General features: G+C 46.9%; 1 protein-coding gene across 1 annotated transcript; it reads right to left on the bottom strand.

Annotated features, from left to right (window-relative positions):
- Nucleotides 1–26,647, bottom strand: stk17a (serine/threonine kinase 17a; the record flags this gene model as incomplete). Its single annotated transcript, XM_079234483.1, has 7 exons — nt 1–463; nt 865–1,044; nt 2,129–2,177; nt 2,269–2,395; nt 2,818–2,965; nt 13,248–13,460; nt 26,439–26,647. 7 exons carry the CDS (start codon nt 26,645–26,647, stop codon nt 1–3), a joined length of 1,389 nt encoding a protein of 462 aa, XP_079090609.1.
- Between the last annotated feature and the right edge of the window lie 646 nt (nt 26,648–27,293).

The raw sequence follows: 27,293 nt of genomic DNA, 5'->3' as shown, positions 1-27,293 counted from the left end.
TCAGTAGATGAACTCCCCAGGGACCTCCTGTATAATATATGCAGCAGGTCTGAACTCCCCAGGGGCCTCCTGTATAATATACGCAGCAGGTCTGAACTCCCCAGGGGCCTCCTGCAGCGCAATGAACGGCTCCTCGAACTTGAAGCGCTTGGAGATGGCCTCCTGCTCGGCCGCCAGGGCCTCCTTCTCCGAGGAGGACGACTGGCGGCACTGACCCAGCGTGTAGGCGGCCACCACGAGCAGCTCCTCCTCCGCCGCCGTGGAGCTGCTGGCAGGCTCAGGGGCACTGGTCGAGGCACTGGTGGAGGTACTGGTCGAGGTACTGGTGGAGCTGGATGCCTCCTGGTCCTCCACTCTGAGGGTCTCCTCCACTGGGAGGGTCTCCTCCGCCGTCTGGGGCTCCTGAAGCTCTGAGAACTGAAGCCAGGGGTGTTTGAGACACTGCTCGGCTGTGGCCCGATCCCTGAACACAAACACACACACACGATCAAATCATCATCACATGTTTTGTGTTTCCTGTTCCGCTTCACCTCTCCAGTCTCTCTTTCTGTCTCTCAGTCCAGCGTGAGACTCATATGATGTGAGAGGAGACAACTACCTAAGGAGCTTCTAGATGGGACTCCAGCAGATGCTGACTAACTCTGGTTGTCTCAAACTCAATAAAAGCCTCACAAGTACAAGGAGGAAACAGCAGAAGTTCATCAGTTTGTTTTAAGGATGTTGGTAGAAACACTATTCGTTTACATACAAGAAAAATGAATCAAGCTGAATGAATGGTATTTTTTCCTCCCTATACATTCAGAAGAACCGGTGAGAGACTGGATACGAGCCCGATAGTCCCCTCCCCACAAGGAGTGCACTGACTGTGGCTGCTTGCGGAGCAGCGTCTGGATGAAGCAGCGGGCGCTCCGGTCCGGCCGCTGCAGCTCGTCCTCGCTGTAGCTCACGTTGAGCTGGGAGATGTTGAGGAAGGTCTCCTGCTTGCTCTCGCCCAGGAACGGGGAGATGCCCGTCAGCATCACGTAGGCCAGAACACCAGCGCTCCTGAACACACGGCATCCACAATGCAGGGATGAGGTTACATCCTTCACCCAGAGGCCAAACCACAATGTGAAAAATAGCCATTACAAAATGATTAAGGAAAAATAAACAAGTAATATCTGAGTTTCACAGTTTCTTTTTGTTTCACAGTGTTTGAGTTTATTGCTGAAAAGCACTAACACTGTTTGAACTGCGTCAGTTTCTTAGCTCATATCGTTGTGTCGTCGTACATTCTGCATGTTTCGTCATGTCATGAAACACAGAAGCCTTAGTTTTCACTGCAAAACAATGAATGTTCTAGTTATGATGGTTTTATTAGTGGAGATGACTTGAAATCATGAAAGGTATCAATGCAATGTGGAAGCTAACATTACTGAGACATGATGTTTACCGGAAAAGTCGGGTTACAAGCCGCTTCAACCTCCGGTGGGTGTCCCCGCTGTAGCAAGCTAGCAGCAGCGCTAGCTCCCCGCTGCTGCTAGCTTGCTACAGCTGCTACTGCCCGCGTCCCCTCTGCCTGAGTCGGGTGTCGAGCTGGGGCTGGTCCCGCTACCTTCGGTGGTTGTCGGGGAGCTAGCAGCGCGCTAGCAGGAGGGCTAGCTGGCTACAGCGGGGAGCTAACGGGGAAACTGACCGAAGGTAGTAGCGGCTTGTAACTTTTATGGTACATTAAAAAGAACGAGAGTGAATCAGAACATGTCGTGAACCTCCTTGTATCATGCGAGTTGTATACATCAACTTGTGTACAACAAGTTGATGTATAGTCCCAACTAGACTTAAAGGCAGCAGCTGTGTCCACAAATGAAACACCTCTTCATCTGGAGTGGGTTATGATGGATTGACATGCATGGTCCCCAGAGGACGGACCCTCTGAAGTACCAGCTATAAGAGATATTTGGTTCACATTCATTTCACAATGAATTGTACTCCTTCTGGTGATTTATTAATATTAAACTCATTTTATTTATTTTTGGATTATGAGCAAATAACCTGCGAATGGCATTCTCATCCCACTTAGTGTCAGTACACATGATCTACCACTGGGGGCCCGTATGTTCGTGACCTAGAAACAGAAGAGTCCTCTTACCACATATCTGTGGCTGTGCTTATGGGCTCATAGTTTAGAACCTCAGGAGCTGAAACAAGAACACAAACACAGCCGTCCATCACTCTCAATGGCATCGGGGCAAACAGGAGAGCAGTGTGGTGGAGTAGTGACCAACTCACCGACGTACTCCGGGGTCCCCATGATCTCCCGGAGCTCCTGGTGGCTGCTGACCATCCTGGACAGACCGAAGTCCACGATCTTGATGTCCCCCAGAGGAGAGCTGCTGGTCAGCAGGATGTTCTGAGGCTGGGAGACACGTGAAGGAGAGAGAGTATGACGACACAGGATCCTACTGGGTCCACTCAGCTTTACGGGTAACGCTTCTGTTTCTGATGGATCAAACCTGACACATTCGGGCTTCTGAGGACCGCCTTGTCCACTAATGAGTTCTACAAAACCAGGCTGAAAAGTGGAAAGCGAGTAAGTAAGCTGCTCCCAACAGGAGTGATGTATACTGCCGAGTGAAGTCATCCATCAGCTGACTCCAGCGTACAAATCTCAAAGCGGCTTATGGCCCAGGATGATAGACTTGTTTTTCCTCCATGTGGCCCCGGCATGAACCGTCTGGACTCCCCTGGTCTAGACCGGAGGGTTATGTCAGGGCTCTCATGTCAGAGTGAATGAATTAGGTTTCATCTCAACGGACTCCTTTCAGACCTCACACTGACCTTCAGGTCCAGGTGGACCACATTGTTCTGGTGGAGGAAGGACACTCCCTCCAGGATCTGCCTCATGAGCCTCTTCACGTCTTCCTCGCTGAAGGCCTCGTCTTCCTCGTCTGACACGCACTGGTTGAAGATCTCACCTCCAGCAGCACTGCACACACACACACACACACACACACACACACACACACACACACACACACACACACACACACACACACACACACACACACACACACAATCAAGAATGTTCCCATGCCACCTCGAAGTGATTCAGTGTAAAAGCATCGTAGATCTTCCATTCCCTCGGCTTAAGGTGAGCAGGGTTAGCAGCACATCCCAGCATGCACCAGGCAAGAGGCAGATAGACAAACACACAAATTATGGTGCGTTCCACTTGAACAGGGCCGGCCGTGTTGAGGGCCCTTCACCCGGGTAAACAAACAGGGCTCCTCACGCGGGTAAACAGGGCCCCTCACAGCCGGCTTCAGGCCCCGACCTGAGGTAAACTCACACGGATAAACTCAATTAGACCGGGCTCATGGCGGGACAGAAAAAGACAGAAGGGCAGTCAGGAATAGACGTCCCCTCAGGGGGGGACGCTGAATTAGGCTTTATCTCAGAGGAGCCTGGGGGGGGGATGAGGAGTGTTTTGGGTTTTTCAAGGTGAGAAGAAAAGGTCTTTAACCCAACGGAGAGTAGGGGAACACTGGAGGTCAGACACCCCACAGAGCACGCACCAAGCAGGACACACGGGTCCTGGCCCTGCTGTTCAGTAGGGACCAGGTCATGTCTTCGGTTTGGTTTGTTTGTTTGTCAGCAGGGTGACAGAACACTGGCCTGATTGACTTGAAACGACGTAGAAGGGTGTGACTGAGGGAGAGCCCAATCAATTGGGTGTGGATCCAAGTCATGCGAGAGTCGAGGCATTTGTCCTTCTAGTTTCTAGAGTGAAAGTAATGTAGAAGTACTGAGTCGACCACGAGGTGTCGCTCTCGACTGAGCCGCTGCTCCCCAGAGGATGGCAGTGTCATCCTGCAGTGTCTCACGGCGCCTCGTCGAGGCTTTTTGGGCTTGTGTCTTTCGTCGGCTTCAAATCAAAAGATGTTGCCGTATTGGTGCAGTTTTTTTAGATCAACTTTGCCATGTCCCGCCGCCTGACTTTGTTAACTTGTTAACGAGCAACGCTGAAGGCAGCACCTCCAGGGGCCGAGCAATGGAGCCGCTTCCAACGGGAACAACATCGTGTCAATCAATGATCAACACTACCAGATACAGATCCCTTTGTTATTTGGTCATAGCAGCTGGTCTACAAGGATCCAGAACGTTTTAATTGTTTGCCACCGCCCCAAAAAATCATTTCAACACTCTGAAGTTAGTAAACCGCCAAACGTACTACATGTTAAACTTTTAGTTTGCTGTAGTCATGTATAGTGTTTTAGTGCTTTAACACTACATGTCATCATTCACACACATTCATTCACTGATGACAGGCTACCATGCAAGGTGCCACCTGCCCTTCAGGACTATCATTCACACATTGCATAGTGCTGCCATGGTTACCAGCTGTCTTCAGCATAGACTGGTTGATTACAAAGTGACATCAGCAGAGATCAGAGACTAGAAAAGCATGAAGCAAATGTCCTGATCTCATATTTTAAAAACAGTTTTTCACACTGTGATGGTTAACGTTAAACTGTATCATCCTGTTGTAATGTAATCCCTAATGTGTTGTAATGTAATCCCTGTTCACATGCGTGAAGAACCGTAAGGGGGGGTCTGTCCGGATCAGGGATCTAGAGCGGTCCGTTCCACCGCTAGTAGGACAAGATGTGATGAGAGTCTGGAAATATGAGCACATAACACCCATTCTGCATTTACTGCACTAGCTCCCCGTCTCATTACGGATTGACTACAAAGTCCTCCTACTCACCCATAAATGCATAAATGGACATGCACCTCCTACAAGAACTCATTACTACCCAAACCTCCACCCACACCCTCAGGTCTACAGGCTGGTCGCTCCTCCGGGTCCCCAACATCAAGCTCCACCATGGGCGACCAGACCGGGTCGCCAACACCAAGCTCCACCATGGGCGACCAGACCGGGTCCCCAACACCAAGCTCCACCATGGACGACCAGACCGGGTGCCCAACACCAAGCTCCACCATGGACGACCAGACCGGGTGCCCAACACCAAGCTCCACCATGGACGACCAGACCGGGTGCCCAACACCAAGCTCCACCATGGACGACCAGACCGGGTCCCCAACACCAAGCTCCACCATGGACGACCAGACCGGGTGCCCAACACCAAGCTCCACCATGGACGACCAGACCGGGTGCCCAACACCAAGCTCCACCATGGACGACCAGACCGGGTGCCCAACACCAAGCTCCACCATGGACGACCAGACCGGGTGCCCAACACCAAGCTCCACCATGGACGACCAGACCGGGTGCCCAACACCAAGCTCCACCATGGACGACCAGACCGGGTGCCCAACACCAAGCTCCACCATGGACGACCAGACCGGGTGCCCAACACCAAGCTCCACCATGGACGACCAGACCGGGTGCCCAACACCAAGCTCCACCATGGACGACCAGACCGGGTGCCCAACACCAAGCTCCACCATGGACGACCAGACCGGGTGCCCAACACCAAGCTCCACCATGGACGACCAGACCGGGTGCCCAACCCCAAGCTGCACCATTGGCAACCTTGGCAGCGCCGCCCTTAAGGAACAGACTCCCTGACCAGCTGAGGAACACACGGACACTGGACTCTTTTAAGACTGGCCTACTTTTACTTTGTGTTAAATTGGTCAGCTATTTCTTTTTTTATCATAGTTAGTTTTAACTATGTTTTTATTTGTTTTACTATATATTGGCTCTGTGGCACTCTTGAGATTATTTTGAATGAAAAGTGCGTTATAAAATAAAATGCAGTCTGCAATTTGATATTGTGATAAAACGGGATACTCATATGGGAGGAGGCCGTTCTTGAGGGCAATAGGAGTTGAAGCTAAATACTGAGCTCCTCCTCTCCTAAACTCTGCAGTGGCTTGGGGACAGGGTCTGCAGAGCGCTGGCTTTGTGAGAACTAACACAACAGCAGGCAAAACTGAAATCACGGAAGTGAATGTGAAGTGGGGCAGCAAAGTAGCAGCATCCACACGTTCCTGAAGCTGGAGCCAGCAGGCGTTTGGCATTTGTGGCTTAAACTAACTTTGTTTACCTTTTCTTACCCCGTGTTTAACGGCACTTCGCTATGAATTGTGGCTAATTCCCTCTGGCAGTGTGCAGAAATGTGGACTTAAGGAAAGTGTTGATAAAGGGCTGAAACGGTCTGTGAGAGAGACTCAAACACTGGATGATTTGACTTGGGGACAGGACTAAACCCTCAGGGCCTCTATGGCAGAGTGCAGGTTGGGATTGGGCCTTATTAACCAACGTACTCATGCCCGCTAGCGGCTAGGCTAATTCATGCAGTGCAAAATACCTTCAGGAGTGTGTTGAGAAGTGCTCTAGAAGATAGAAGATGTTCCTGGTTCTTCTAAAGCCTCTGAGTGGTTTCCAGAAGCAGTTCTGGAAGGAGCTCATGTGTCTGGGTGGAGCTGCCAGCATTCATGGGAAAAGGAGCTTCACTTTGAAACCAACACTGGAAGAGGCCCCGGCAAATGGGTCATTTTACAGGCCAACCAAAGCGGGTCGGCCTGCGGCCTGAAGCCCGGTGAGGTCAGGTTGCTGCAGGACTTGTGATTGGCCAGTGGCTAATGTCATGAATGAGATGTGTGAGCGCAGCGCTGTGGGAAAAGGATCGATTCAGGCTGTGATCAGCCGCCCGTTACGCTCCACCTCAGAAGGGTCAGTAAGGGGGAAAAGGAAAAGAAAACACCAACGTCAGCTGACCTAGATACGCAGCTTCATATCTGACCTGCTTCAGTCACAGCACTAACACACAACAATGGGGGTGGGGAGGTCAATCATCTGAGGGGACTAACTGAAGCCTCTAACTGAAGCCTCTAACTGAAGCCTCCACCTGAAGCCTCCACCTGAAGCCTCCACCTGAAGCCTCTAACTGAAGCCTCTAACTGAAGCCTCTACTGAAGCCTCTAACTGAAGCCTCTAACTGAAGCCTCTAACTGAAGCCTCTAATGAAGCCTCTAACTGAAGCCTCCACCTGAAGCCTCTAACTGAAGCCTCTACTGAAGCCTCTAACTGAAGCCTCTAACTGAAGCCTCTAATGAAGCCTCCACCTGAAGCCTCTAACTGAAGCCTCTACTGAAGCCTCTAACTGAAGCCTCTACTGAAGCCTCTAACTGAAGCCTCTAACTGAAGCCTCTAACTGAAGCCTCTAACTGAAGCCGTAACTGAAGCCTCTAATGAAGGCGCTAACTGAAGCCGCTAATGAAGGCGCTAACTGAAGCGGCTACTGAAGCGGCTAACTGAAGCCGCTAATGAAGCGGTTAACTAAAGCCTCTACTGAAGCCGCTAACTGAAGCCTCTACTGAAGCCGTTAACTGAAGCCTCTACTGAAGCCGCTAACTGAAGCCGTAACTGAAGCCTCTAACGAAGGCGCTAACTGAAGCCGTAACTGAAGCCTCTAATGAAGGCGCTAACTGAAGCCGTAACTGAAGCCTCTAATGAAGGCGCTAACTGAAGCCTCAACTGAAGCCTCTAATGAAGGCGCTAACTGAAGCCGTAACTGAAGCCTCTAATGAAGGCGCTAACTGAAGCCTCAACTGAAGCCTCTAATGAAGGCGCTAACTGAAGCCTCTAATGAAGGCGCTAACTGAAGCCTCATCTGAAGCCTCTAATGAAGGCGCTAACTGAAGCCGCTAATGAAGGCGCTAACTGAAGCCGCTAATGAAGGCGCTAACTGAAGCGGCTACTGAAGCGGCTAACTGAAGCCGCTAATGAAGCGGCTAACTGAAGCCGCTAACTGAAGCCGCTAATGAAGCGGCTAACTGAAGCCTCTACTGAAGCCGCTAACTGAAGCCTCTACTGAAGCCGCTAACTGAAGGCTCTACTGAAGCCTCTAATGAAGCCGCTAACTGAAGCCGTAACTGAAGCCTCTAACGAAGGCGCTAACTGAAGCCGTAACTGAAGCCTCTAATGAAGGCGCTAACTGAAGCCGTAACTGAAGCCTCTAATGAAGGCGCTAACTGAAGCCTCAACTGAAGCCTCTAATGAAGGCGCTAACTGAAGCCGTAACTGAAGCCTCTAATGAAGGCGCTAACTGAAGCCTCAACTGAAGCCTCTAATGAAGGCGCTAACTGAAGCCTCTAATGAAGGCGCTAACTGAAGCCTCATCTGAAGCCTCTAATGAAGGCGCTAACTGAAGCCGCTAATGAAGGCGCTAACTGAAGCGGCTACTGAAGCGGCTAACTGAAGCCGCTAATGAAGCGGCTAACTGAAGCCTCATCTGAAGCATCTAATGAAGGCGCTAACTGAAGCCTCATCTGAAGCCTCTAATGAAGGCGCTAACTGAAGCCGCTAATGAAGGCGCTAACTGAAGCGGCTACTGAAGCGGCTAACTGAAGCCGCTAATGAAGCGGCTAACTGAACCCTCTACTGAAGCCGCTAACTGAAGCCTCTACTGAAGCCGCTAACTGAAGGCTCTACTGAAGCCTCTAACGAAGGCGCTAACTGAAGCCGTAACTGAAGCCTCTAATGAAGGCGCTAACTGAAGCCGTAACTGAAGCCTCTAATGAAGGCGCTAACTGAAGCCGCGAACTGAAGCCTCTAATGAAGGCGCTAACTGAAGCCTCAACTGAAGCCTCTAACTAAAGGCGCTAACTGAAGCCGCTAATGAAGGCGCTAACTGAAGCGGCTACTGAAGCGGCTAACTGAAGCCGATAATGAAGCGGCTAACTGAAGCCTCTACTGAAGCCGCTAACTGAAGCCTCTACTGAAGCGGCTAACTGAAGCCTCTACTGAAGCCGCTAACTGAAGCCTCTACTGAAGCCGCTAACTGAAGCCTCTACTGAAGCGGCTAACTGAAGCCTCTACTGAAGCCTCTACTGAAGCGGCAAACTGAAGCCTCAACTGAAGCCTCTACTGAAGCGGCTAACTGAAGCCTCAACTGAAGCCTCTACTGAAGCGGCTAACTGAAGCCTCTACTGAAGCGGCTAACTAAAGCCTCAACTGAAGCCTCTAACTGAAGCCTCAACTGAAGCCTCTACTGAAGCCTCTACTGAAGCGGCTAACTGAAGCCTCAACTGAAGCCTCTACTGAAGCCTCTAACTGAAGCCTCAACTGAAGCCTCTACTGAAGCGGCTAACTGAAGCCTCAACTGAAGCCTCTACTGAAGCGGCTAACTAAAGCCTCAACTGAAGCCTCTAACTGAAGCCGTAACTGAAGCCTCTAATGAAGGCGCTAACTGAAGCCGTAACTGAAGCCTCTAATGAAGGCGCTAACTGAAGCCTCAACTGAAGCCTCTACTGAAGCGGCTAACTAAAGCCTCAACTGAAGCCTCTAACTGAAGCCGTAACTGAAGCCTCTAATGAAGGCGCTAACTGAAGCCGTAACTGAAGCCTCTAATGAAGGCGCTAACTGAAGCCGCGAACTGAAGCCTCTAATGAAGGCGCTAACTGAAGCCTCAACTGAAGCCTCTAACTGAAGGCGCTAACTGAAGCCGCTAATGAAGGCGCTAACTGAAGCGGCTACTGAAGCGGCTAACTGAAGCCGATAATGAAGCGGCTAACTGAAGCCTCTACTGAAGCCGCTAACTGAAGCCTCAACTGAAGCCTCTACTGAAGCCTCTAACTGAAGCCTCAACTGAAGCCTCTACTGAAGCCTCTAACTGAAGCCTCTACTGAAGCCGCTAACTGAAGCCTCTACTGAAGCGGCTAACTGAAGCCTCTACTGAAGCCTCTAACTGAAGCCTCAACTGAAGCCTCTACTGAAGCCTCTAACTGAAGCCTCTACTGAAGCCGCTAACTGAAGCCGATAATGAAGCGGCTAACTGAAGCCTCTACTGAAGCCTCTACTGAAGCCTCTAACTGAAGCCTCAACTGAAGCCTCTACTGAAGCCTCTAACTGAAGCCTCTACTGAAGCCGCTAACTGAAGCCTCTACTGAAGCGGCTAACTGAAGCCTCTACTGAAGCCGCTAACTGAAGCCTCAACTGAAGCCTCTACTGAAGCGGCTAACTGAAGCCTCAACTGAAGCCTCTACTGAAGAAGAAACTGAAGAAGAAAAAAGAAGCTTCGGCTCATTTTCCTGTTTTCCTCCCCACCCCCCATCATGGCATGAATAGTTTTCTATGTCAAGTTGAGCCTTCTTCACAGCATATCTGAACCCTTCTCTCTCCTCTCCTTTCCTTTCCTTTCCTTTCCTTTCCTCTCCTCTCCTCTCCTCTCCTCTCCCCTCCTCTCCTCCCTCCTCTCCCCCATCAGCCTCCGTCATCACCGCTTGCCCCACTGCACTGAAATATCCGTCAGCTGTCGGCGAGATAAAAGACGGGTGATGTTGTCAACATCCCTCTAAAGGAAGAATGAAAGCATTCTGCTCTATTTCCCCTCTGATAAACAGGAAAGAAGATGTTTGTTCACATGCACTGAATGGTGCTGCCACACGGCCTTATGATTCATATCTTCATATCAAAGATTCCTTTGGATGTTTATAAATGTGTATTACTCATCAATATAACACTTGACTGACCATATTGAGCTCATCCTGGGACTAGCGGATCAACGTTGGGTAGAAAAGTATGAAATAAATCCACTGTAGTTTGAGACTATGCCGATAATAAATTCCATAAATGACCCTCATTAGAGGGAACCCGAGTGTGTTGGGCCACCGACTAGGAGTCAGCTGTGTCTACTCTGTCTCAAGGGACAACATGGAGGTCATTTAGAGGAACTGAATCCAGTATCCTGTCAGACCATAGACTGTATATAGGAAGTGGACGTCGTCATGGAGACGTATTTTGAAGAGATTACGGCGAATTTGCTGTCGCCTTCTTGAATTACGGCCTTTGCCATGTTGTCGTTTTTGGCAACCAATGAACGGAAGTTTCCACATTTGGAATGGAAGACTTTTCAGTCTTTCAGGAAAAAGCATTTGATAAATGAATAAATCCTCCATGCATGCTTATTAAGGCATCCAAACACTGGGAAGAGCTCACACTCTCTCTCACACACACACACACACACACACACACACACACACACACACACACACACACACACACACCTAATTAGTGAGTGAGCAATGTGGCTATTAACATTCATACAAACACATTTCTCACATCAATTAGGCCTGATCCTTAAATAACATTCTCAAATCCCAGGGAAATGAATAATGCATTTACACACACAACCAAATGGTGGTGTGTTTCTGTGTGTGTGTCACTCAGCCTGTGTGAGTGAGTGAGTGAGTGAGTGAGTGAGTGAGTGAGTGAGTGAGTGAGTGAGTGTCTGTGACAGGGAGCACCATCCTCATTCAGGGAAGTTAATGCTGGGATTATCCTTTTTTTGAACAATGGCTGGGATTGGGATTACGGCCCGAGGGAGGTGGTCGGGCCGACTGGAGCATTTAAAGGCATTTAAGGGATCTCCTTAACAGGACGGATTGCATTGTGTGGCATGTGCTGCGGACAGCACATAACCCTGTCCCACAGCAGCCTCTCCGGCTCCACGGCCGAGTCTCTCCGTGCAGACACAGAGTGGAGATGGACCCACGGATCAGCTGCCGATAGACACGTCTAGCTTTCGGCTCATAAACCACGATCGTATATTTCTGGAGTCTGGTGGCTTTGAGGAGAGCGATCTCACGGCTTCAGTTCTCCGTCAGTCTGACATCGAGATGAAGCGCCAAAGAACGGGGGAGCAAAGTAAACCATTTGAGCCGCCGAACACCTACATCAACATCAGTTCAAAGGCAGGGCAGCTTCAAAAGCCACTCCCCCAAAATTATCATTATGACCCCAAACGACTGAAATGCTTCCGTTAGGCTCAGCTGTTCCACTGGCAGCGTGAGGAACACTGCAGGGACGTGTTACCCTCCTGTCCTTCGCGGTGAAACCCTTCCTTGAAGGAACATGGAGAGGGGACATGGAAGGGGAACTCAGAGCGGGACAACTACGAACATCCAGGACCAGCAGAGTCCTGCAGCGGCATGAGAACATGGTGAGGCATCAGCTGCCTGGGAGAGTTCATGAGCCACTGCTGATCCACAGTGGTCAATACCCTCTAATCAACACAGACTGTCATCTGCCTGTGTGTGTGTGTGTGTGTGTGTGTGTGTGTGTGTGTGTGTGTGTGTGTGTGTGTGTGTGTGTGTCACTGTGGTGAGGGACGCTGGCAAAATCCAATATGGCATGTGGAGGGAGAGATGAGGACAGGAAGAGAGAGAGAAGAAAAGTGAGAGGGACCTCCTTCATCAGACTGGTGTGCCATACACACACACACACACACACACACACACACACACACACACACACACACACACACACACACACACACACAGAGTTGTAGGACGTGGGTGGATTGGGTTTCCTGTGACCCAGGCTTATGGAGACAGACTCACCCGTCAGAAGTATGGAATAATGCACAACTGGGGCACTGCTCAGTTTGACCCAGTATGTGGGACACACACACACACACACACACACACACACACACACACACACACACACACACACGGTGTTGACAGTAGCCGGAGCAGTTGTTGATCTCATCCCACTGGTCTCAATGCCTGGGCCATGCTTGACCTGGTTCCCACTGTGTGTGTGTGTGTGTGTGTGTGTGTGTGTGTGTGTGTGTGTGTGTGTGTGTGTGTGTGTGTGTGTGTGTGTGTGTGTGTGTGTGTGTGTGTGTGTGTGTGTGTGTGTGTGAGAGAGAGAGAGTCTATATATACAGTATATATGTATATTTATATATTAATGCACAAAAGGCCCATTGTTGGAATAGCCGGTGCCTGCTGAAGCATTAAAGTGTGGCCTGCAGCTCTGCAGCACTAAACCAGCTCCATGAGGCCGGCCCCTCTCTGCTTTGTGGGGACGTCCCCCTGGTTACTTCCTGTGTTCTCCATGTTCAGTGACAGGCCAACCAAAGCTCAGAGTAGTCACCGGTTACACCCTGACACAAGCGTGTATGAAAGCCTGTATTCTAAAGGAAACCTAACTGCGTACAGCTCATCATGAACCGCTCAGGATTACAGCTCTGTGCTTGAGTTCTCAGGAATGAGTCCTGCAACCCGTTGGTCCACGACATTACACTCTTAAGACTCTTGAAGCTTTGTATGCGCATGTTTGGACAGCTTTTTATCCTTTGAGTGCCTGATTATATCATATTTCTTTCATCTCATGCCATATGAAGTCTCCACTCGTGGTTCTGTTGTAACCACAACTCTCTCCCATGAACACACTCACGCTGCAGAGGAAAAGCCAGAGTTGACTGAGAACATGTACGAACACTCACAACTCCAGGACCAGCACCATCTCAGAGGCCATCTCGTAGACCTGGTGGAGGTTGACCACCCGGTGGCTGGCTGCGGCCAGCTCCAGCACTGCGATCTCGTGGATGATGTCCATCCGGCAGTCTTGGCCTTTCCGTCTCTTCCTCATGAACTTGGCGGCGTACTCGTGGCCCGTGCATTTCTCCACACACTTCCTGACCACGGCAAACTTCCCCCTGGAAGAGAAGAGGGCCGTGTTTAGGTGGGGATGTGACCCGAGCTCCAGCTGTGCTGGCGGGTATGGCAGTGAACAGCCTGGCTAGACGTCCACCATCTTCTGATGGAGCCATCGCAGATTTGTCTTCTGAATTTGGACAAAGGTCAAATGAGTTAATGCAACCTTTATAATTAGGAAATTACGCTTTGATTCTCGCTGAAATGAAACAACAGAAAAAAGAGATTTTCAGTAAGGCAGTAGTTCTCTAAATGAAGCTCATTCAACAGACCGGTTAAAAAGCCCTCAGTCCAGCTTCGCTCTCAGGCCCAATCACAGGAACAGAAATAACTCATTTTACAGCATTTTACAACTTTTAGGACCGTCTGATGTAAATGAGGCTGGGAGGTCTTTACTGGGAGGTTTACTGAGCCTACACAAAAATTGTCCACTAAGGTACAGACATCTTTTTCCCAATGGAACAAGGTTGTTTTGGGGGCCCATGGGATCACATAACTGACCCAGAAGTGCTCCATGGTTTGGCCACTTTGGTGGATTTGCTTCAGAGCCGTGTGCTCTTCCTGGGGGTCTTTCTCCACCGCTGTCAGAACATGTTCGTGCTGATCCGATCCGCTCTGACCCGTGGTGTGATCCAAACTGTGAGTTTTATGACCTGTTGCACTAGTAGCACTGTTCGGGTTATTGCTTGGAAGGCTGAGTTCATTCTGAAACATCTTCACAGGTCGATGGGTATTTGGGGTTAATGCTGGGTTTGTAAAGGCACCTTCAAAACATTGGGTGGATGTTGTTGGCACCGTTTCCCTGTTCTCTCTCCACCACTACTGCCTGGCCTGACCCAGTTTTATTCCTGGCTGGGAGGTGTTCAGTGCGTGTACATGTGCAGGCTGCCCAGGGGAAATCCTCTGAAATATAGCTGATGATTGAGATGACAAGCCCACATGCTGACTTCCCCTCTGGCTACCATTAGCAGCCAATGCTCCAATAATCAGCAGCAGCCTGGCTGAACCGGACCAATCCACAGCCAGGACTCACTCGGATACGCCAGAAACGGCTTCCCTTCTTCTTTTAAAAGGTGGCTGGGATTACCTGTGAACTGACTGGTGGGGCATAACGAGTATTAGTAAAAAAAAAGATGTCAGTTGTCAGAAGCAACTTGTAAGTAGGGATGGGCATAGTTTTTTTTCCTTCCGATTCCGGTGCTAAAACGATACTTTTAAAACGACAGCGGTGCCTAAACGGTGCCTGAGCCGATACTTTTTTAGGTATGCAGTTGTCCCTCACTACAACGCGGTTCACCTTTCGCGGCCTCGCGGATTCTTTTTAGTGTAATTTGACATGCTTTTTTTTACAGTGTACAGTATGAACGCGCATTGTGTTCTGCGTCCTGATTGGCTAAGGGACTGTACACCATTGTCAATCTCCTCCGTGCAGCGTCTCCTGTACAGTACAGAATGCGTTCGGCTAGCCAGATTTACATAAATGTTCAATCGCTAGCAGTGTGACTCTGAACTGCTGTATGTTTGCAAGTTTTCTACCCGAAAAAAAAACATAATGTCGATGAAACGAACTGCAACAAAAAAGGCACCTGCGGTCGCACCCAAAAGGCAGAGGAAGATGCTAACCATCGCAGAAAAAGTTGGACTTATGGACATGCTAAAGGAAGGTAGAAGTTACGCGGCTGTAGGGCGCCAGTACGGAATAAATTAATCTTCGGTTCGTTACATGAAGAAGGAGGAAAATAACATAAGGACGACAGCAGCAATACGTTTTAACAGGGATGCAAAAAGGGTTGTAACTGTCACAACAAGACCATCGTAAGGATGGAGTCTGCTTTAGCTCTGTGGATCAGCGACAGCAGGAAAAAGAACATTCCGCTGGACACCAACATCATCCGCACAAAAGCTAAAAAACTTTATGAAACCTTTGCTTTGAGAGTGTTTAAATGAGAGAAATGTGAGAACATGTTAATGCCTGTCTGAGAAAAGTGTATAAAAGTGTGTGGTTAGGGGTTTTATGGCCTTAAAACATGTATCATAATTGTAAAAAAATAAAGCTGATTACTTCACGGATTTCGTCTATTGCGGGTTATTTTTAGAACGTATCCCCCGCGATAAACGAGGGACCACTGCACTATTAATATAAATAAATACGAAACACTTGACTTCAAACTACAGCTTCAAACTTTTTAACTTCAAACTATGAACAACATATTTAAAAAAAGAACAGACAAGCATCAGGTGGCCTGATGGGACCGTGTGCAACAGAACTCAGACACTGTTGGATTCTACAAACTGCTGCTTTATGGACGTCATCATTAATATCAACTGGGAGAGATTTTATGAATCTTTTTTTGCGAAATACAGCCACCCTTTTGACCGTTTACCTTTTGGCATTTTCTCTGTTAAAAGGCTGATGCTAGCTACTGTAGCTATACAAACAATAGGCTATCGTTACCTGACAGATATAAAGTGCCAGAGTGCATTAAAAAGCGTCAAATAGAGCTTGTGTATCAAATAAAAAACCTCCTGGGGAGGATCTTCCCCCTCCATGATGAATTATCATCAACGTACCTCCTGGGGCAGTTCAAACATTAGTTATATTGGGACCAACTGCCTTATCTAAGATGGATAATAACCACAGCTAAGAGCAAGAAGAGAGCCATGAGTTCGGATCTCAATGAAGAAGACTGTGTGTTTGCCACAAAGGCTGAGCAGCTTCATCCTCATGTGAGAGTCATGGGGCCGATGCAGCTGGGAGCTACAGACCCAAGAGACACGTCTCCTGGTGCTGCGACTGCTTTCTGCAGCTTCAAAATGCATTTGAAAAAGTGCATTGCAAAAGCAAAGACTTCCACAAAAATGACTAAATTTGCATCATACTTAATTATATATATATATATATAAAGGGGTGGACAGCGGAGGCTTCGATGTCCTGCTCAGGGACACTTCAACACCAAGCTATGGGGAGACTGGGGATCGAGCCGGCGACCTTGTGGTTGCAGGACGACCACTCATCCCATGAGCTACAGCTAGATGCTGCCTAATGATAAAATAAAAGGTGAAACATGAAATGGAAAGATGACAGCGTTCACCTGTCGACACGAGTGGTCGTCCGGGTTTCAGCACGTGTGCAGACTAATGTGTGTGTGTGTGTGTGTGTGTGTGTGTGTGTGTGTGTGTGTGTGTGTGTACAAGACACAATGTAACTACGAGCAGCTTAAACAATTAGTGTCAATTTGAACTGATAAGCGGAGCAGATATCGCTGTATTAATGTTATCAATGATATCCTTCAATGTGAGTTTCAATTTCAGTTTTAAAATAAGCTGAACATATGTAGACAACAACCGGTCAGGTCAGGGACGGAGGATCCTCTCGTTGGTCCTGCAGGCCGTTTACAGCAGCCTCACCCAGACCTGGTCTCTTCCTGGGCCGTGCACTTAGTGTGTGCTGTGTCGTCACCATTCATGTCTATACAATGAGTTCATGATTAAGATGTTGACAAGATACAACGTTCTTCATAAAACTAGCTGCTTGAACAGATAAGGGAAAAAATATATTTGACTGGAACGTAGGCAGCCGTACGCTATACACGTTGTTTCTGTTTGTTTGGGACTGGAGCTGGACCAAGAAGGGTCAGAAAAGCTGCATTATCTCTACGTGACCACTGGGGGGGGACTCCTCTGGTTGTATAGAAGTACATGCTTCATGTGTTAAAGCTGCATTCTCTCCTGACCACCAGGGGGTGACTCCTCTGGTTGTATAGAAGTATATGCTTCATGCGTTAAAGCTGCATTCTCTCTCCTGACCATCAGGGGGCGACTCCTCTGGTTGTATAGAAGTATATGCTTCATGTGTTAAAGCTGCATTCTCTCTCCTGACCACCAGGGGGTGACTCCTCTGGTTGTATAGAAGTATATGCTTCATGTGTTAAAGCTGCATTCTCTCTCCTGACCACCAGGGGGTGACTCCTCTGGTTGTATAGAAGTCTATATAAATGACTACTTCTCTTGATGCATTTCCTCAGTAAACATTGTAAACATGAGTTTATGTCTCAATCTCTAGTTTCAAGTCTTCTTCAATACAGCATGATGTTCATTTAGTACATTATGGCACGTTTTGATTTCTTTAATATTTTTGATGCAGTTGGCCCACAGTAAAGAATACAAGTAAAGATGAACCTTGCCTGTATCTTCTCTTCTTCCACCCAGCAACCCATCAGTAAAGATCAAATCCTATCACTTCCCATCCCTGGCAATATCAGTCATATAACACAACCTCCAAAAATACGACACACACACGACACACCACATTAAACTCAACTCTCCCAGCGTTGTAAATATAGGTATGACATGTTTGAGTTCTAAAAGCATACACGGGTCGCCTGGATATTTTGAATTGTTTACAATAAGTGTAGAACTATATTAAAACATTTTGTTCTCTGCCTGGTCAGTCCAATCAGATCAACAGACAGTTTCTGGATCCAAGCTAAAGTGAGAATGTCACATTTCTCGACTTTGCCTTTCTGGAACAGACTCCGTTTTAAACGTCATGACGTTCCACCAACGCTGGTGAAAGAGGAGAGGACCGGTCACAGAAGACTGACGCTCATGATGAGGAAAGCGACTGAGAGACGAGCGATGGCTGCAGGCCGGTATTGGATCCTCGCGTACAGAGCGCTGCCAGCATCGCAGCACGCGGTCAACACGGAATGTATCCCAACATAATCCTCTGGAAATAGATTTTTCCATCCAACATTTTCCCACAAATCAATGCGTCTGCTGATGAGCCGGGACGGCCAGAGAGCTCCCTCCACAAGGCCTTTGATGCATGTTGCACTTGTCATGTTTCAGCATCCTTCTCCAGGTCACGTTGGCTCAAAGACCCCTGACAGCAGTGTGTGTGTGTGTGTGTGTGTGTGTGTGTGTGTGTGTGAGAGTGTGTGGGTTGTGGGCGTGGCCATGTTTGGTTTGGGGGTCTGGGCCTGCTCTTTAGAAACCATACTGGGCCACCAGAGCCTTTTCTAAAGCAGCCTCAGCACATTTCCAAAGCCAGCAGCTCCATTCACAGACTACACCCTGAAACAGACGACTGTGTGTGTGTGTGTGTGTGTGTGTGTGTGTGTGTGTGTGCATGTGTGTGTGTGTATGTATGTGATGGTCACCGGTGTGGAGAAGCAGGTTAATGGATGTGCTGGTTGTCGGGGCCTGAAGCCGAGCTGCAGCAGAGAGCCTTGCCGTGCTGTGTGTGCACTCACACACTAACGAGACGTGAACACACACAGTGCACGTGAACACACACAGTGCACGTGAAGGCAGAGGGCTGCAGCAGCTGTGACACATGGCCCAGTTACAGTGAAACACACGATGCCGTCAGCCGTTTCATCTCCACACACATACTACTACTTTAAAACTGAGAATAGAACAGGGCTTTTATTGTGAAAGACAGCGCTGCTCTGGTCTCAATGCCTTTGTCAACATTTATAAGGGTCGTAAAGTTTGTTGTCTTGGTTCCGGACTATGGAGCCTCTCTGTCGTCGTTTCACGAATATACGAGCAACTCAAACTGTTCGGCACAACGTGATTGGTTGATGCCTTTATTCTGAAAGCTCAGCTATCATTCACGTTCTGTGTGAAAGTACCCATGACAAAAACAACATATTGTTCATATGCATATGTTACTCCGTTCCACTGGCTTAAGAAATGTAATCATGCTGCGATATCTTTTAACTAATAATGAGTAATAATCATCTTGAAGAGAGAGCGTCCGCCTGGAGAGGAAGGCGCTGCACGAGGGTTTTTCTTTTTGTTGTTTGAAACTCAATCTCTAGTTTCAAGTCTTCTTCATGATGTTCATTGAGTAAATGATGGTCATTTAGAGTGAAACAGACCATAAAGCAGGGGATGCTTTAGGGCGGGGCTACAAGGTGATTGACAGGTCTCTGTCGCTACCAGAGACGTATCTTGAAGTCACTCTTACACATTCCACATATGGTCACTTCATGTTTCAAAAACAACAACATGGAGACGGCGAAAAATGTTTGAGACAAAGCTGGGATGTCAGTATTTATAATTTAACTCTGACAGGACGAGAACAATATCTCCATATCATATCGACATCATCGTATGAGGATAGACATGGTATTAGATGATATCGTAATATCCTTAATGCATACGTGTGGTCTTTTCCTGGTTGCATCGGATGAATTACAGTCAAATTGTGTAATTCTACCAGACTTTTTACAGACACTTTTCTATAGTTTACCTTTACCCACATAGTCAATATATCCACATTACTGACGATTATTTATCAAATGTCTCATATATATGTATATATATATATATATATATATATATATATAGTCAAAATATTGGACTGTGGAAATAGACGACCTGCAGATATATTTAACACAGATGATGATGAAACACTGCGGCCTTGGCAGCCGGGGGGTAAAACCATTCATGGATTAAAAAACAAACAACGTTAGCTTCTCCTTTGTGTGTTATTTCTGAATATCAACACTCTCGCCATGTTTAATCATCATCATCCTCGTTGACTGCAGGGTTTTAGTTTTTCATAGTCGAGAGTTGATTTGATCTTTACCTCAAGCCTGATAAGGTGAAAATGTAAAACTAAAATGAAAGCAATCAGCAAATTTAGCCCAAAAAATAACGGAGGTTGCTCCTAGTGGGACATGTTGGTGGCAATCACCAGAGAGCTCTGCCAGCACCATATGGGCTCATAAGAGAGCGGCCAGTTCTGTCACTAAGACCCCTCATGCAACAAGCTTTGGGTCTTGACCATATGGAATTCACTGCGTCTCCATTGTGGTCGTCTCTAAAGGAGCTTGGCTGTGGGCCATCTGGGACTCCCTCTGCAGAGACCTGGGAGGGTATTACCTTAAACCCCCAGCCTGCTCCAACATGTGAGCCGAGTCCAGCTAGTGGGGTCAAGCAGCACCGCCTTAAAGCACCAGCATGCACACCCCTTCCTCCTTTTAGGTAACGGACAGAAATATAGTCAAATCCTGTGACGCTCAATCATTCGGTTCCTTTGATCAAACAAAATATGGAAAAATGCCCAAAACGTGTCTCCAATGTGAGGACGGCCTCGTCTCTGTTTGACAAAGACATTTAACAGAGCTTCAGCACAAAGGGACTCACTGCTGCTGCCGGGACGAGTTGGGTCTCACTGTTAAAATAAGGATGAGACATTTTGAAAAAGAGAGAGAGACTTCTGAACAGCCTTTCACAGTTCAGGGCATTTTAGGAGATGGAAGGAATGTAGAAGCGGTTCAGAAGAAAGATTTTTTCAGAATAACCCGGTGACCGTCCCAAACACATTCTTTATAGTAACTTCAGCTCAGACTCATTGGATTCAACGTGTGCTTCAACGTGGTCCTGGAGCCGGGCAGCATCCATCCAACACACATCACACCTCACACACTATGAACACACAGGCTGCCAGAACGCCGCCGCTACAGGCAGAACGTTCTGCCCGTTGTTTCAGGATCAGCTTCCAGCCTGAAGGCCCGACGGGACACAAGCTGAGACCACGGTTCAGATGAGGCACATACAAACACTCATCTTAAAGATTGAATGAGTTATGTACTTCCATACGCTGATGTTTGTAGTCCAGGTAAAAACCACAAACCAGTGTGTGTGTGTGTGGCTTTAATCTGAATGAATGAATGGAATTCCATTGCAGAGTCCAAGGCTCCACCGGGGAACGGGCGAGGCCGTCAGCTGTAGAGGACCAGCTGACGTTGGTCTCTTGAGGGACCCACCGGACAACCAAACCCTGACTGCTGCTCTCCTGGTGTTTGCAGAGCATTGTGGGACATCTTAGTCTGAATGATAAGTTCAAGTTCAGTAAAGTATGAGCTAGAACACAAACAATGAAGCACGTTGTTTGGTCACATTTTCATTATTAAGCTGATGAATAACTCCAAAGTATCTTAATTACCAAAATATATAAGGTGACCAAACATGGCAACTAAAGCTGGTGTCTGGTTGACGGCTTTTAAAAGTGAGTGTTGTGTCATTATTTTAGAGTCTTGGCTTTTCCACTGACATCACTGTGGTCTCTTGGAAACTTCTGGATGTTTTGGACAATTTCCCACCATTTAGTCAAACACATACTGAGATCTATGATGAACATAATGATTAGTTGCAGCTGTACTCCTTCAGCCTCGTGAGTCCTAACAGGGCTGAACAAGGAGCCGGCTTCATATAAAAGAGTGAATGTCTCTCAGCAGGAGCCTTAACTTAATATAGTATTGACGTTCATGACAGTAGAGTTGGAGGGACGCTGGTTCTGAAGTATTTGTTCTTATTTCATTTTTACAATTTTTTAATGATCTCCTCGATGTTACAAACACAGACTTAATGATCAAACATGGTTATGTTATGACCACGAGTATTCATTATTTCACTTCTGAGAAAGCTGTGTTTCTGTGACCTCGACCTAATTATCTAAATGCTTTTTTTTCGGATCTTTCTGCCCCAGTAGCTGCAAGCTGGTGCTCACTGCATGATGGTGCATCTGCATTAAACCTGGTTAAACAGGAAACACGGTATGTCACACTGATATGTGCAACTGGTGGTAAACTGGTGGTAAAGGTAAACTGAAGGTAAACTGATGGTAAACTGGTGGTAAACTGGTGGTAAACTGGTGGCAAACTGGTGGTAAACTGGTGGTAAACTGGTGGTAAACTGGTGGTAAACTGATGGTAAAGGTAAACTGATGGTAAAGGTAAACTGAAGGTAAACTGATGGTAAACTGATGGTAAACTGATGGTAAAGGTAAACTGATGGTAAACTGATGGTAAAGGTAAACTGAAGGTAAACTGATGGTAAACTGGTGGTAAACTGGTGGTAAACTGGTGGCAAACTGGTGGTAAACTGGTGGTAAACTGATGGTAAAGGTAAACTGGTGGTAAACTGATGGTAAAGGTAAACTGATGGTAAAGGTAAACTGAAGGTAAACTGATGGTAAACTGGTGGTAAACTGGTGGTAAACTGGTGGCAAACTGGTGGTAAACTGGTGGTAAACTGGTGGTAAACTGGTGGTAAACTGATGGTAAAGGTAAACTGATGGTAAAGGTAAACTGAAGGTAAACTGATGGTAAACTGATGGTAAAGGTAAACTGATGGTAAACTGATGGTAAAGGTAAACTGAAGGTAAACTGATGGTAAACTGGTGGTAAACTGGTGGTAAACTGGTGGCAAACTGGTGGTAAACTGGTGGTAAACTGGTGGTAAACTGGTGGTAAACTGATGGTAAAGGTAAACTGGTGGTAAACTGATGGTAAAGGTAAACTGATGGTAAAGGTAAACTGAAGGTAAACTGATGGTAAACTGATGGTAAACTGATGGTAAAGGTAAACTGATGGTAAACTGATGGTAAAGGTAAACTGAAGGTAAACTGATGGTAAACTGGTGGTAAACTGATGGTAAAGGTAAACTGATGGTAAACTGATGGTAAACTGATGGTAAAGGTAAACTGAAGGTAAACTGATGGTAAACTGAAGGTAAACTGGTGGTAAACTGGTGGTAAACTGATGGCAAACTGGTGGTAAACTGGTGGTAAACTGGTGGTAAACTGATGGTAAACTGGTGGTAAACTGGTGGTAAACTGGTGGTAAACTGATGGTAAACTGGTGGTAAACTGGTGGTAAACTGATGGTAAACTGGTGGTAAACTGGTGGTAAAGGTAAACTGAAGGTAAACTGGTGGCAAACTGGTGGTAAACTGGTGGTAAACTGGTGGTAAACTGATGGTAAACTGGTGGTAAACTGGTGGTAAACTGGTGGCAAACTGGTGGCAAACTGGTGGCAAACTGGTGGTAAACTGGTGGTAAACTGATGGCAAACTGGTGGTAAACTGGTGGTAAACTGGTGGTAAACTGGTGGTAAAGGTAAACTGTAGGTAAACTGATGGTAAACTGGTGGTAAACTGGTGGTAAACTGATGGTAAAGGTAAACTGAAGGTAAACTGGTGGTAAACTGATGGCAAACTGGTGGTAAAGGTAAACTGATGGTAAACTGGTGGTAAAGGTAAACTGAAGGTAAACTGATGGTAAACTGGTGGTAAACTGGTGGTAAAGGTAAACTGAAGGTAAACTGGTGGTAAACTGATGGCAAACTGGTGGTAAACTGGTGGTAAACTGGTGGCAAACTGGTGGTAAACTGGTGGTAAACTGATGGCAAACTGGTGGTAAACTGGTGGTAAACTGGTGGTAAACTGGTGGTAAAGGTAAACTGTAGGTAAACTGATGGTAAACTGGTGGTAAACTGGTGGTAAACTGATGGTAAAGGTAAACTGAAGGTAAACTGGTGGTAAACTGATGGCAAACTGGTGGTAAACTGGTGGTAAACTGGTGGTAAACTGATGGCAAACTGGTGGTAAACTGGTGGTAAACTGGTGGTAAACTGGTGGCAAACTGGTGGTAAACTGGTGGTAAACTGGTGGCAAACTGGTGGTAAACTGGTGGTAAACTGGTGGTAAACTGATGGTAAAGGTAAACTGATGGTAAACTGGTGGTAAACTGATGGTAAACTGGTGGTAAACTGGTGGTAAAGGTAAACTGATGGTAAACTGATGGTAAACTGGTGGTAAACTGATGGTAAAGGTAAACTGATGGTAAACTGGTGGTAAACTGATGGTAAACTGGTGGTAAACTGATGGTAAAGGTAAACTGATGGTAAACTGGTGGTAAACTGATGGTAAAGGTAAACTGATGGTAAACTGGTGGTAAACTGAAGGTAAACTGGTGGTAAACTGATGGCTCTAGCCGCTACAGTGCAGAGCTCTCAGCTATTTCATGAGAGGAAACCAGTCAAACCATCACCATCACCAGCCCTGTCAGACACGACCAACCAGAGCGCTGTCAATAACTGTCCCTCTATGACAGCTCCAGTGATAAACACACCTCCATTCAAATCATATAGAAATATTATGCAACAGGGAGAAAGGCAGCACGCTGATCCAAGGTGACCTTGGTGCACAAGAACTTGAGTCAGCTGACCTGCAACCAGACTGGTACGGCAGATTAATGCAACCTTTCATGTGGTTCTGTGGAAGCTAATCTCAGTCACAATGTCAGGTCATGCAAAGCCACACACACACACACACACACACACACACACACACACACACACACACACACACACACACACACACACACACAGAAGTAACTTTGTTGTGTGAGCTCTTATCTCTGAAGCCGTACCTGAGTCAACACTCGGTTACTTTACATACAGAACTATTCATGTGACTGTCGTGACTCAGCCCGTTGAGGTAAACGCTGGTTCTAATCAACGGGGATTGTTCTTGTGACTCTAGGTCCCAGATTTCCTCTGCTCATTAACTTTGAAGAAATCCTGTGAAACGTTAGCCGTTCCAAAGAGGCCAGAAGCTATGGGCTGGATTTCCCTTTACAAGCGCCAAGGATAAATCGGCTAATGTGTTCATCTGATCGGATGACATGTTTATTCATAGTTGTGTTCAATAACAGAGGGAAACCGATGCTCATCCCACAGACAGCTGGACATCAAAGTAATATCCCACCGCACTGATGATGCTTTCAAATCCAAACTGAAGTCAGCGCTGCAGCGGAGCGAGTTCAAAGAGACGATGTACACAGACATGCTCCAATCAAGGAGGATCAAATGTAGAACTATTATTCAGCCGCCCAATCGCTGACGAGGGCCGTTGAGTCGGGGGTTCTAGACCCGCCGTCTGGTCGGGAGGATTTGAGTAGAATGTTTTAGATTAGCTTCTCGCTACTAGCTAAAGTGTGATTTGTGCGAGTGTCCCTAAGGGACGTTAGGGACACAACTGAGGACGGCTGGAGGGACGAGGGACAACAAGTACCTCCAGACATTACACACCAAACGCATCGCCAACATTCATGGCGCATTTACCACGTCAGTTTACTCGCTCGGCAAAAATGCTGCGTTCACACCAAATGCGTTGCAAATGTTACTCGCCCGTGAAAGGGGCCGTGGCTTATCTCCGTAAAACAGTTACCGTTTCCTTCATCCACCATGTAAATAACCTTCTGCTTTATACTTGTTGTGTAAACTCCACATACGTGGGAACATCAAACTCCATGGAGTCTGGGTTCATAATATTATCCGTAGTCCCACAGCAGCGTCTGAATGAAGCCGCTAGCAGCGCTACTTCTGGACCCCGCTCATCCTTACATTTAAGAAGCAAATGTTTAACATTAAATAACATTGATTGATATTTTTAACAGCAGATCGACTTAGTAATCAGTGGACACTAAAATAGATTGCATGTAGTTCCGGTAGTTTGTTCAGATTTCATTCAGAACCTGATTTAGACATTTCAGTCATTAAAACATGGAGAAGATGGATTTTTTTAATATTTTGCCAGTATTTTCTGATTTAGGTGATACAAAGAGATGATCTCCTAAACTCCCTCTGCAGAAACCTTTGACTCTAATCTGTCAACAAAATTAATCAATGTTCAGGTTTCTGTTCTGGAAATGTATGCAATATATAATAATAATGATATAATAATATAAAGCAAATGTAAAACTAAAATGTCTAATTTGCATACCTAAACATACTTTTTTAGAAAACCTGTCCAACAAAACAAAACATTCTTAATGCATATTAACTTGTGAAGGGTATTATTAATATTCATTAACTTTGTTCCCTGTCACCTGCCTTCTGTTACGCAGTGAGGCATGAAGGCAGGTTCCAGACTAACACTAGCATTATATATATATATATATATATATATATATATATATATATATATATATATATATATATATATATATATATAGATAGATAGATAGATAGATAGATAGATAGATAGATAGATAGATAGATAGATAGAAAAAATACTCAATATATACAACAAAACAAAACAGTAAAGCGTAATTTAAAAAAATACAAAAATCACAGTTTTGTGTGAGCCAACGCGCATGGAGGTGAACCGGCGCCTACCTGCCCAGCTCCCTGCCGGGGATGAGGCTGTAGTGCTCGGTGAAGGGCTCGCTGCTGATGGGGGTCTGGATCCGGGACAGCAAGCCGCTGATGGGGGTCTGGATCCCGGACAGCAAGCCGCTGACGCCGCGGCTCGGCTCGGCTGCCGCGCGGAGCTGCACGCGGGTCCGGCTCCTCGAGTCCCCGGCGCGCGGACACTCGGGGATCATGGCGTGGTTTACACGTTGGTTAACTAGTTCACACGTTGGTTAACTAGTTCACACGTTTAAACTAGTTAACTAGTTGGTAAACGTCCAGCAGAGACACAGACTGCACGAGCGACGTCAACGACACTGCGCGCGACAGAAAGGCGGCACTTCAAAGCTTTCGCTCAGTTCAACTTTCTGTCAAATAAATAATAACCGCTGCTCCCGGTCCTCTGCGCCCTCTGCCGCGCCTGACTGACAGGCGGGCTGACCAATGGGAGCAGCGCATTGCTCTCTGCTCCCCATGGAAACACACAAATGGAGCGAGACGCAATGCTGCAGCCAATCACATGACAACATGCAATTATTACATCTACAATCAACACATATTGTTTTTAACTGTTCAAGAAATGATTAAAACACAATCATCGTGATGAGATGCAAAACATATTATATAGATGCATAACGACCACAAACAGATGCAAAACAACCACAAACAGATGCAACACGTATTATAGAAATGCAAAACGACCAAAAACAGATGCAACACATATTATATAGATGCAAAACGACCACAAACAGATGCAAAACGACCATGAACAGATGCAAAGCATATTATAGAGAGATCCATAACGACCACAAACAGATGCAAAACTACCACAAACAGATG

Source organism: Taurulus bubalis, assembly GCF_910589615.1.
Source record: "Taurulus bubalis genome assembly, chromosome: 18".
In the NCBI taxonomy this organism is placed as follows: Eukaryota; Metazoa; Chordata; class Actinopteri; order Perciformes; family Cottidae; genus Taurulus; species Taurulus bubalis.
Note: the sequence above shows the minus strand (reverse complement) of the source record. Positions and strands in the feature narration are given on the sequence as shown.